Here is a 12563-nt window from a genome sequence, read left to right on the forward strand (position 1 = left end):
TAGATATTTTGTACTTGCAAAGTTGGGTAGAAAGTGAATAATATGTTGGGTTGTGGAGGTGAGAAGGTTGATGACTCTCCAGGCGATATTTAAAATGCAGAAAAGATGGAATCTGAGCTGAAGGTGGTTGTTTAGTCACCTACCATCTCACTTCTTCATGCTATTGCCTTTTGCTTTTTTTTTGGTAGTTTGGGAAAATTCTTGCTGTTTATGCTGTATCATATATGCTTTTTCCTCTGTTTTGTCCTGACATAATCTTCTTGTGAGTTATGATAGAAACTAGGCAGAGGAGGGACCTGGCTACAGGTGTTGTTAGAGCTATTTTTCAATAACTTTGACTTTACCTAAAGGCAAGTGTGCCTCCCTCCCTCCCTCTACTTGTTGTCTTTCGAGTGGAGGAGTGCAAAGCATACACCTAAGTGCTTGCAAGTTGCAACTGAGTCTGCCAAAGGAGAAGCTACTCATGAGTCGTGAGCACCCCTATCTGGTTGTTGTTTATGTTTTTTCTTACTTTGAGAGTTCATTCACCAGCCTTGAACAAGTTAATTAAGGTAATTTTCCTTTGGATGAAAAAATTGGGTCCACTAGTGCACTTTCCATAAACTTTCCTTACCTTTATTTAAGAAAAATAGTGGGGGGAAATCTTTTACATTTTGTCTTCTCTTTTCTTTGATATACTCTTTCCTTATCTTTTTTTTATAGCATCCAAACATAAGAAATCATTTTCTTTCTATTTTTTCTGCCCTTTCTTTAGTACTTTTTAGGAACAAACATAACCTTAAAGATAAAAACAAGCGAAGTTTGAAAAAAGTTGCACAAACCAAGCTTAAAACTAGGATAGATAAGTTGGGGTTCATGTTCATGTACCCTGGAGCTTGTTTGAGAACGGTTCTCAAAGAAAGTTTCTTGAATATATATATATATATATATATGATAAATGTTCTGAAAACATGAAAAATTCTTGGATACTTAAAAGGAGAGTAAGGAGAGTAAGAGCTCTCTATAAGAATTGCTATCAAAATATGTTTTTTGAAAACTATTTCCAAAAACGCTTGTTAATAAGCCTCAGAATTTTTATGATCATAGTTTGCCACAACAATTATAAAAAAGAGAACTTTGTTGCATTATTAGATTCAAACAACCAATGGATGAAGATCTAATGGTGTCATTACCTTTAAAATATGAAAATAACCTTAATAGTCCATGTGCAAAACCATGATCGATCACCATACAAATGAAATCAAATGTAGATCAACACACAATCTAATAAAAAAGTTTCTTCCCCATTGGTTGAAATTGAATAACTCTATTGGGCCAGCTGGATCTGCCAAGTAGGGGCCCGTCAATGGTGGATCGGCCTGGGCTTCAGAGTGGGCTTTAAAAACGTGAGTAGGATATGACCCTAGCTAGCTACGCACCCAAGGCGCACGTTAGATGAAGCTGTTGAATCCAGTTCTCTGAATTTGCAGAGGGCCACAAAGATTTTCCAGAGAATCTCTCTCTCTCTCTCTCTCTCAAATCTGTATAAAATTGGCATGGATTACAGCAGGTGGCCTGAAGTTCAAGCGAAACCCAGTCCACCAATGGACCCATATGTTCCAATCTACAATACTCATTACCCACACTACCCTCATCCCCAACACCACCACTTTCATCACCTCCCAAATCCTAACCCAGACCCCAACCCTAACCTTAGGCTACAAAATCCTTATTCGGTTGTCAAGTCCCATGAAACATACAGCTTTGGTGCGGAGCATGGGCTTAGGCCTCCAGGGGTTGACTCATACGCCTACCTCAACTCTCACCCAGCTACCCGTGTGGGCCATGAAGCCACGCAGCCGGTCGTCACCTACGCTCATTATACACTGGGTTCCGCCTCCTCCACGATGCCGTCCGATTGCTATCAGGCCCCAAGTGCCCAGAGTTGGGGAGCCAAGCCCATTGGGTATGCAGTTGTAAGTGCTTGTTGTTTGAAATTGTGTTTCCTTTGAGTGTTATGTTATCCATGATTTAGGCGCAAATCGATAATTGAGAACAGTGGATAGATTGTTGAAGCTGTGGGCTTTTGTAGTTTCTGATATAAATGTAGGGAAACAAGAGGTGTTGAGCTTTGAATTTAAAATTATGGCTCTGTTTAACTATTGGCAAAAATCTAAGAAATTAGAAGAGGTTAGAGTGTATGGCCTATTTGGTTGACGATAAATTGCAGGAAAAGAAGGGGAATTAGAATGTCGTAAATAAAGAATTTTCAATATTTGGCTTGGTTGTGAGTTTCAATTTTTAAATTGCTTTCTCTTTATTCTTCCTCTAGATTTGAGTCCTAACTTATGTCTTAGCCTACTAATTGTGTGTTTGTAAGTAATTTTAGGAAGTGTTTCTAACTTTTCTACTCCGAATCATTGTCAAACGCACTCTAAGAGTATATTTGGAAGTGATTCTAAGAAGTATTTCTAGTCTTTCTAATGCTTAAAAGATAAAAAATTTTAAGTATTAGAAAAGTTAGAAACACTTTCTATAATCACTGTCAAACGCACTCTAAATATAATATGATTGGTCTGACCACAGAAGAGTAATTTGTTTTAATTACATTTGACTTTTTTTTTTTGTATCTTTCATGGTAAAACCAAGCATGAGAAAATCATTTTCCTTATCATTTTTTTCTTTCCTTAATACTTTCTAGGAACCAAATATAATCCACAACTCTTATAATACCTCTATTATCCTTTAAAATTTGTGATTTTAACTTCACCTTCAGCCATCAGCTAAAGCCAAAAATAGCAAGCTTTCAGATACAGATTGATTGAACAATTTTCTTCCCTTTCTCCGTTCTTTATCCTCTCTAACTCAAAGGGTATGAAACCAAGTAGAGAACATGGCCCCTCATATTCTCATATCTTAGTGGTTCCTCTATGAGTGCCAAGTCATTTTCCCTTCAAACCTTCTGATTATGTGCAATAAGCACGTATACAGAAGCAAAGACACCTGTACAATGCCCTTTGCAAGAACCATTGAAACCCCATCAACGTGTACCACACTATAAACTAGTAAACAACATTGCTCAAATGTAGCCAAGCTAGGAAAAGTGGAACAGATTCATGAGGGAATGCACTCTCATTTACTATTTTAGGCCACACAGGTGACGTTTAAAGGCAAATAACAAGCCAAAATATTATAACAAGTAGTGCCCTCCCCACTCACCCTTTCAGATGCTTTCCACATCGCCCACCAATAAATAACCTCTAACCTCCCTTCCTATCACCCCCACAATAACTAGTACTGCTCACTAGTTAGCATTTCAGAGGAGAAGGAGAAACAAAAATGAAAGGTGGTGTGATCATTGCTGTGATGCTGATTTGTGCTTCACCTTCCTTGAGCCATGTTTTTTGTACGATTCAAGATGCACTTCTGTCTATATTTAGCTTCTCTATCATACTTTCGGATATTATTTTCACAATGGTACCATGAAATCAGAATTCATCATTCAGAACAATGCTTCAATTTTGGAAGTTGTTAGTACATGTTGAAGCACTAGCATATTGCCATCTCTATGCAATGTTATCTTCTTTACATTGCTGTCATAGAGGTGCAAGTCAAACTGTGGTTGGTGGCTAAATTCACCTTGAAATATGGATCCAAGCTGGGCACAAGTCTGTTCTTTGTCTAGCCCCCCTAAACTCAAATGTATAGCATTGTGTCAAGGCCATGGTACTCATTGACTAAACTAACCTACCTTTTTTGGCAATGTAACATTTAAGAAAAACCTTTTTTTGGTTAACTCATAAGAACCTCAGAAAATAAATAATTAAATAAATGCAGACATTGGGATTATTTAGGCCTCAAAATCTAGCTAGGATCACCCAAGTTTTGCCAAAGTAAATTTCAGATCTATTCTTAGCCTGAGTTAAATCCTGCCAAAGGCTGAATTGCCCACGACTCCAGCATTTTTTGATGTGCTCTTTAATCTGATTCACTTCTCATTCCATCTTTGTTTCTACTTCATTTTACCAATTTTACTAATTTTTATTTATTTTCCTTTAAAGGTTTACCACAAAAGATTGTTGATGGGAGATGAAAAATTGCTGTTTTTATCATATGGTTTGCGCTGTGAGCCTATTAAATGGTTTCCTTGTGTTCATGGAGCCACTGTAGATCCTAGCACCTTTAGCAAAAGATGCATTATACTACATATATTATGTAGTCATTATACTAAATATATTATGTAATTAGTGTCGTTGTCCTCATTATTTAATTCATATGTTGATCTTCACTATAGGGGCATTTCTATCAGAGATGGGGCAATTCTTATAAGTATGCTAACAACCTAAACCCCCAACCAAAATAAATAAATGAGAGTTGTTCAACTAATAATGCAGCTCCAAGATTAACAACCTTCTATTCCTCCTTGTTTTATTCTCTGATTGTATAGGATTCCAATAATTTTTTGTTTCTCTATGACCTTTTGGCCACCCTTTGTATACTCCTAGTTTTCAAGGGGTGCCATGCCCCTTTTTGATTGGTGCTTTTCAATACACTCTTTGTTTGCCTGTTAAGGAAAAAAATGTGAACATTTTAGTATGGATGGGAGAACATTATGTGTATATATGAAGGATTAAAATCAATCAAGCATTGCATCAACCTCAAACAGCTGCAGAACAGTAAGATAATTGAATTTTATTCCAATTATGTTGTGTATAACATTGATTTGAAAGGCCCCCTTGGTTGTATCTTAGTCGTAGTGCTCTCTGGCAATGAATGAGAGGTTTTGAGTTTGAGCCTCCTTGATGTTTAAGTGGTGTAGGGCCAATATCACCCTGTGTTGAATATAATGTATTTATAGTGTATAACCTTTCCTTGTTAATATAAGACACATGTATGGTAGTTAGGACTCTTAGCCTTGTAGGACTCTTAGCCTTGTATATATATATATATTTCTCAATTGTAAGTAGATTATCACATTAATGAGAATCAAGGTCTTTCTTCTTCCTCTCTCTCTCAACATGGTATCAGAGTCAAGGAAGAAAACCTAATTCTTTCCTGTTTCCCGTGTCATCAACTCCGGGAAACCTTCCGGTGACCGTGTTTCATTCCGGTCACCTTCCCCATCTCCCAATACTTTCCGGTCATTCGGATCGTCGACAGAAACCACTCGCCGCCGGCGAACTTTTCCGGCACTTTTCCGACGACGTATTTTTCCGACACCGACCATACCAGAAGGAGCGCCTAGAGGAGATCTCCAACTTTTGTGAAGGCACCGGCACCAAAAGAGCCTCCACGCGTCGTCCACGCGCAATTTTCCGGCCGGCGGCTGCATCTCACGCGCCGGCGCGTGAGGGCGCGTGAGGCCTTTTCCGGCGACGCGCCTCCTCCTCCAGCTTCGCCTGACGCCGACCAGCCTCCCTACCTCCCTGGTTCTCCCATCCGAGCCCTGCACGTACCTCTTTTGGGGATTTTTGTCTCCGTCGGCCCTCCAAACAGTCTTTCCGGCGAAGCTCCGACTACTTTTTCTCCACTCCAATCCCTGCACGTGCCTTGGGAAGTGTTCTTCTACCTTTCTGGTGGTACCACGCCGCGATCTGAGGCCGTCTCCCTTTTTCGGTGGTGCCACGCCGCAATCTGAAGCCGTATTAGGGCTCTCTTCGATCCAAACATACTTCATTCTCCAGATAAGTAGATATGACTACTAAAAATTCCATTTTTTCCGCTGTTATATCTGGATCTCCTATGATTACTTCGGAGAAATTGGTTGGCAGTGACAATTATCTTTCCTGGTCTGCCTCTGTTGAACTTTGGTTTATGGGTCAAGGATATAAGGATCACTTGATTACACAGGAGGCAGATATCCCTGAGGTTGACCGCGTACAGTGGAGGAAGATAGATGCACAGTTATGTAGTGTATTATGGCAATCGGTTGATCCCAAGATTCTTCTTCATCTTCGGGCCTACAAAACTTGTTTTAAATTTTGGATTCAGGCCAAAGGATTATATACGAATGATATCCAGCGTCTTTATAAGGTGGCTTCTGCTATTGTCCATCTCAACCAACAGGACTTGGATCTATCTACTTATATTGGCCAGATTGCCTCTCTTAAGGAGGAGTTCTTGACTGTGATGCCTCTTACTCCTGATGTTGGGGCTCAACAAACATAGCTTGACCAGTTCTTCATAATTCTTACTCTTATTGGCCTCCGTCCGGATCTTGAGCCTGTCCGCGATCAGATTCTTGGTAGTTCATCAGTTCCGTCCTTGGATGATGTGTTTGCTCGCCTCCTCCGTATCTCCTCCACTCAGACTTTGCCATCTGATAGCACTTCAGATTCTTCTGTGTTAGTTTCTCAAACTAGCTCTCGAGGAGGCCGCAGTGGTACCCGAGGTAGAGGTCAACGTCCTCATTGCACCTATTGCAATAAACTTGGCCACACTCGCGATCGTTGCTATCAGTTACATGGACGACCTCCTGGCACTGCCCATGTGGCCCAGTCCTCTGATTCTCCGCTGCCTCAGCCTCCGAGCTCTTCCGCATCTCAGGCTTCTGTTGCCTCTGTTGCCCAGCCTGGTAATGCCTCTGCCTGCCTTACCCACACATCTTCTCTTGGACCCTGGATTCTAGATTCTGGAGCTTCTGATCACTTATCTGGTAATAAGGATCTTTTCTCCTCTATTACTACTACCTCTGCTTTACCTACTGTTACCTTAGCTAATGGTTCTCAAACTGTGGCTAAAGGTATTGGTTTGGCCCTTCCTCTACCTTCTCTACCTCTCACTTCTGTCCTTTATACTCCTGAATGTCCTTTTAATCTTATTTCCATCAGCAAAATCACTCGTACTCTTAATTGCTCTATTACCTTTTCTGATAAATTTGTGACCTTGCAGGACCGGAGTACGGGGAAGACGATTGGCATAGGACGTGAGTCTCAAGGCCTCTATCACCTCACCATTCTTTTCCACCACTTCTGAGTCTCTTCCTGTTTCTGAAGTCTTGCCTATTCCCATTGTCTCCCCACCTGATGCTATGCCTTCTCGACCACTTCAGGTTTATCATCGTCGCCCTCGTGTCGTTGCTCCTCTCCCTTTTGCTGAGGCACCTGCTGACTCACTTCCTATCCCTTCGGCTTCACCTACTCCGGCTCTGCCTTCTCCTAATGACTTACCCATTGCTGTTCGGAAAGGTACTCGCTCTACTCATAATCCTCATCCTATTTACAATTTTTTGAGTTATCATCGATTATCTTCACCCTATTCTGCTTTTGTTTCTGCTATATCCTCTGTTTCTCTTCCAAAGAGCACCCATGAAGCTCTTTCCCATCCAGGCTGGCGACAGGCAATGGTGGATGAAATGGCTGCTCTGCACTCTAATGGCACTTGGGATCTTGTTGTTTTACCCTCGGGTAAATCTACCGTTGGCTGTCGTTGGGTCTATGCAGTTAAGGTTGGTCCTAATGGTCAGGTTGATCGCCTTAAGGCCCGCTTAGTTGCTAAAGGCTATACTCAGGTTTATGGTTCTGATTATGGTGACACATTCTCTCCTGTTGCCAAGATTGCTTCTGTCCGTCTGCTTCTCTCCATGGTTGCCATGTGTTCTTGGCCTCTTTATCAATTGGATATTAAAAATGCCTTCCTTCATGGTGATCTTGCCGAGGAGGTTTATATGGAGCAACCTCCTGGTTTTGTTGCTCAGGGGGAGTCTGGTTTAGTATGCAGGTTACGCCGTTCTCTATATGGCTTGAAACAATCTCCTCGAGCATGGTTTGGCCGTATTAGTTCTGTTGTTCAAGAGTTTGGCATGCTTCGCAGTACAGCAGACCATTCAGTTTTCTATCATCATAACTCTTTGGGGCAGTGTATTTATCTGGTTGTTTATGTGGACGACATCGTCATTACAGGCAGTGATCAGGATGGTATTCAGAAACTAAAGCAACACCTTTTTACCCACTTTCAGACCAAAGACTTGGGGAAACTCAAGTATTTCTTGGGAATTGAGATAGCTCAATCCAGTTCTGCTGTGGTCCTTTCCCAAAGAAAGTATGCTTTAGACATCCTAGAAGAAACCGGTATGTTAGACTGTAAACCGGTAGACACACCTATGGATCCGAATGTCAAACTTGTACCAGGACAGGGGGAGCCTTTAGGAGACCCCGGGAGATATCGACGGCTTGTAGGTAAATTGAACTATCTCACCATTACTCGTCCAGACATTTCTTTTCCTGTGAGTGTTGTTAGTCAATTCCTACAGCCACCATGTGATAGCCATTGGGATGCTGTAATCCGCATTCTTCGATATATCAAAAGTACACCAGGCCAAGGTGTGTTGTACGAGAACAGAGGTCATACTCAGGTTGTTGGTTACACAGATGCAGATTGGGCTGGCTCGCCCACAAATAGACGTTCCACTTCAGGGTACTGTGTTTTTATTGGAGGTAATCTAATATCTTGGAAGAGTAAGAAACAAGATGTAGTGGCCAGATCTAGCGCTGAAGCCGAGTATCGAGCTATGGCTTTGGCAACATGTGAACTCATATGGTTGAGACATCTTCTTCGAGAGTTGAGATTTGGAAAGGATGAACAGATGAAACTCATATGTGATAACCAGGCCGCATTACATATTGCATCCAATCCAGTATTTCATGAAAGGACCAAACATATTGAAGTTGACTGTCATTTCATTAGAGAGAAGATCGCATCAGGATGTGTTGCTACAAGTTTTGTTAATTCAAATGATCAACTAGCTGACATCTTCACTAAATCTCTCAGAGGTCCTAGGATTAAATATATTTGTAACAAGCTTGGTGCATATGACGTATATGCTCCAGCTTAAGGGGGAGTGTTGAATATAATGTATTTATAGTGTATAACCTTTCCTTGTTAATATAGGACACATGTATGGTAGTTAGGACTCTTAGCCTTGTAGGACTCTTAGCCTTGTATATATATATATTTCTCAATTGTAAGTAGATTATCACATTAATGAGAATCAAGGTCTTTCTTCTTCCTCTCTCTCTCAACACCCTGGATTTGCTTCGCTGGCAACTAGAATAGATGTCTTGTTCTTGGAGTGGATTCCTTGTTAAAAAGAATGGAAAAGGGAAAAAATGTAAGAACAAAGAATTTAAAAGCAAGTGAGGAACATTTGGAACTTCATCAGCTCATAATAAAAGGAATAAGACAAAAGCTTGCTTAAATAAGTAACAAAGATTGTAAAATAAAGGTGAATGAGCATGATCTCAAGTTGATGATTAATGGAGGGTTTGTGTGATGGGAAAAAATCTGTGTCATTGCAACCATATAATAGTATGAATCCCGTAAAGAGGACTAAACCTAAATAAGGAAGAAGATGGAAAGTTATATGATCTAATAGTCTCCCTCCAAGAACCAACACTAAGGTGGAAATGCAATAACAGGTGGCTGGGGCCATCATCATTGTCCTTATACTGAAAATGCAGAGTGTTTTGTGGATGCTCAAATTGAAACTTGAAATAGGAATGGGACAGACATGAATCTCTGATATATAGCATAGACCAACTCCTCCATCATAGGTTAGATGCTTCAGAATGTGAACTCCAATCTATTACATCCCTCTCTAGGATGTGGCTTCCCCACTCACTTGTCATGGGTGATCAGAGAAGGAGTAAAGGATGTTATCATTTGGCAGCTGTCCAAGGGAGGCACCTTTTTAGTCAAATCTTTCTACTCCTCCTTAGCAGGTTGTTCCTCGCAAGGATTCCCCACAAGCATGGTGTGGAATCCCTAGGTGCCAATGAGAGTTAGCTTCTTTGCTTGGGAATCAGTTTGGAGCAAAATTCTAACTCTAGATCAGCTAAAAAGGAGGGGGTGGAGTCTTCCAAACAGGTGTTATATGTGTAAGGATGAAGAGGAGTCAGCAAACCATATTCTCCTTCACTATCCTAAGGCAATCGTGTTGTGGCACCTTGTCTTTGCTATGTTTGGTGTATAGTGGTTAATGCCTCTCTCAATCAAGGATTCCCTCTTTAGTTGGCGGGGTGCCTTTGTTGGGAAGAAAAGAAAGAAGACCTGGAAAGCAGCTCCTCTGTGCTTATTTTGGACTTTATGGAAGGAGAGAAACCGAAGAGCCTTTGAAGATTCAACTCTAACAGACCATGCTATTTTATGCTCCTTTATGTACATGTTTTTGGAGTAGGTTAGGTTTATGTTTAGGGTCTAGGTCTTTGTCCCTTTTTGACTTCATAGATTGGTTGGGCTGCAAATAAAGCGAGGGTGTTATTTTTTTCCTTACCTCCTTTTTGCCTTACATACACTGTGTGTACCTTACACGCTTTTTTTGGTGCTTTTAATACAATTGCTTTACTTATAAAAAAATAAAAAATAAATAAATAAATCCTAGGTTAACACTAAGAAGGGGTGAAGGGGGGAATAGGGAGGAGAGTTTGAATTGGGTGTTGGTCTCTTTTCAAATTTTTAATAAATTTGAATGGAAATGATAAGAAATAACAAAAAATAAAGCAAAGAAAAGTAAATAGAGAAAATGATAGAGAGGAGCAAATAATGATTTTATATTGCTTCATCAATTGCCTACATCTAGTCCCTCTTGCTTCAACCCAAGTTTGAGGTACCTATCATTATACCAAGGTTTCTTCCAACCCAAAACCTTCAAGTCTTATACAATTGGATTTCCAAGGCTCCAATATGCCTTTACAACCACTCAAGTAATCTCTTACACTTGAAATAACCTCTCACCAACTACAAGAAAAAATTTACTCAAAGTATATTTCATAGTTTGTAAATTGAGGCTCAAATACAAAGGTAAACTAGGATTAAGTTGCACCAATTGAGGATTAGCAAGTGGATGAATGGTGCACTCAAGAAAATTTTTCAAAACTCTTTGATGAGATGTAACAGTGATTTCAAGAGGTGGGCAACATTATAAATGAAGAGGGAGAGCTTTAAATAGAAGTTTCAGAGTGAAACTAGTTGTTAGGCATAGTAGTTCCAGCTCAATCAGTTAACTGAATGGTCAACCGAAAACTAGTTATTGAGAACTTTTTAGTGGCCGTTGTAGGCCAGGAACCTTGACCAGTTGAGGTCCAACCTCAACCGCCTCTCAACCATTAGGTGCTGCCTGAAAAATGTAAAAGTTAAGTCTCAAATATTTGATCAGGCAGTCAACAAGTCCACCTCAATTTTCCCAATAGCTGATTTTTTGCTAGTTTTAGGCCCAGGAAAATTTGAAAACCAGATTTGACATGCTTCTCATACATCTTGAAAACCTTTTTAACCAATAATTGCATTGAATCAACATCAGTTTTCATTCTAAACATATTTCATCCAATTTTTTTAAGGAATATAAGACAATTTAAGGTTTCAGTTGGATAGGTTTTTAATCAGAATTGAATTGATTGGTACCCTATACCCTTTTTATGCAATCCTAGCTTAGTGCACCTCAACCTCACAATTTTAAGATCCCAAAAAAACTGAAGCTTGATGGGTTGTCCATGATGCATAATCTTGCATCCTTTACTTGATTGACCTTTGAATGGCTTGCTAACTTTAAAATCTGTGATAAATACTCAAGCAGACAATTAAATAACCATTCTTTGTTTTGTGATCATCAAAATCCAGTATGGAAAAACCTTGGGCTAAAAATCTGGAGGTGATAAATGAATTGACTTTAGTTCTATTTGTAAGCTTCTTTGTTTGCTTTTTCTTGATTTTTTTTTATTGTTATTTCTGTAAATAATATCCCAATTCCCTGTGCAGGGCCTCGCAATACCTCCAAATGGGACAGAGCAGCTGATTACTGCAAATGTGAACTCCATCTTGTGGACTACTTCAACAGTTCAGGCTCGTAGCAGTGGCACTAGGAAGAAGGGAGCAAAGAAAATGAAGATAATACAATCTGCATATTGTGAAGTTTGCAAAGTTGATTGTAACAGCGACGATATCCTTGCCCAGCATAAACTAGGAAGGAGGCACAAGAAGAACATGGAGAAGCTAAAAGACACAGTTGCCCCTGTGCCTACTGTTGAAGCAAGTTCAGACAATCCAGTAATTGGACCACCAGAAAACCCCAATAAAGGCAAAGCTGTTAGTGGGAAAAAGACCAAGGCGACAGCTGAATCTTTAGAGGATTTGGAGACAAAGAGAAGAAGGATCGTGGAATGTGGGGCTGCAGCAGATGCAGTCAGGACATGTTCAATATGCAATGTGGTGTGCAACAGTGAGACAGTTTTCAATTATCATCTTGCAGGACAAAAGCACGCTGCCATGGTGAAGAAACATGCAGCTGGAAGAGGGGTGGCCACTGCCACATGAAGATGGAACATTTATTTATTCGTTTATTTTGAAATTTTAGGGAGAACCAAAACTGTGAATTCTTGCAGTTTATTCTTTTTCTGTTTACAGTATGTTCTCCCGCTCCATATTCACTTACATAATCCATTTCCATACAAAAATTACTTCTAAGTTTTGTGGAAGATTGATTTTTAATGAACGATACCCTTCAGGGACAAATACTTTATAGGTGACGCATCCATAGTTTTTCCCATTCCTACAGACCAAAACGTTGTTCTGAGGAAGTGCTCTGGCATCAA

General features: G+C 40.1%; 1 protein-coding gene across 1 annotated transcript; it reads left to right on the forward strand.

Moving 5' to 3' along the window:
• The first annotated feature begins 1435 nt into the window (after positions 1-1435).
• On the forward strand, positions 1436-12497 carry LOC117929876. Its single transcript, XM_034850301.1, has 2 exons — positions 1436-1955; positions 11731-12497. Exons 1-2 carry the CDS (start codon positions 1536-1538, stop codon positions 12283-12285), a joined length of 975 nt encoding a protein of 324 aa, XP_034706192.1. The 5' UTR covers positions 1436-1535; the 3' UTR covers positions 12286-12497.
• The last annotated feature ends 66 nt before the right edge of the window (positions 12498-12563 follow it).

The sequence above is a fragment of the Vitis riparia genome, chromosome 14 (assembly GCF_004353265.1).
Source record: "Vitis riparia cultivar Riparia Gloire de Montpellier isolate 1030 chromosome 14, EGFV_Vit.rip_1.0, whole genome shotgun sequence".
In the NCBI taxonomy this organism is placed as follows: domain Eukaryota; kingdom Viridiplantae; phylum Streptophyta; class Magnoliopsida; order Vitales; family Vitaceae; genus Vitis; species Vitis riparia.

Coding starts and splice junctions, on each gene's coding strand:
- LOC117929876 (XM_034850301.1), top strand. CDS start 1,536: ATGGATTACAGCAGGTGGCCTGAAGTTCAAGCGAAACCCAGTCCACCA. Junction 1,956..11,730: donor AGCCCATTGGGTATGCAGTT/GTAAGTGCTTGT, acceptor TTCCCTGTGCAG/GGCCTCGCAATACCTCCAAA.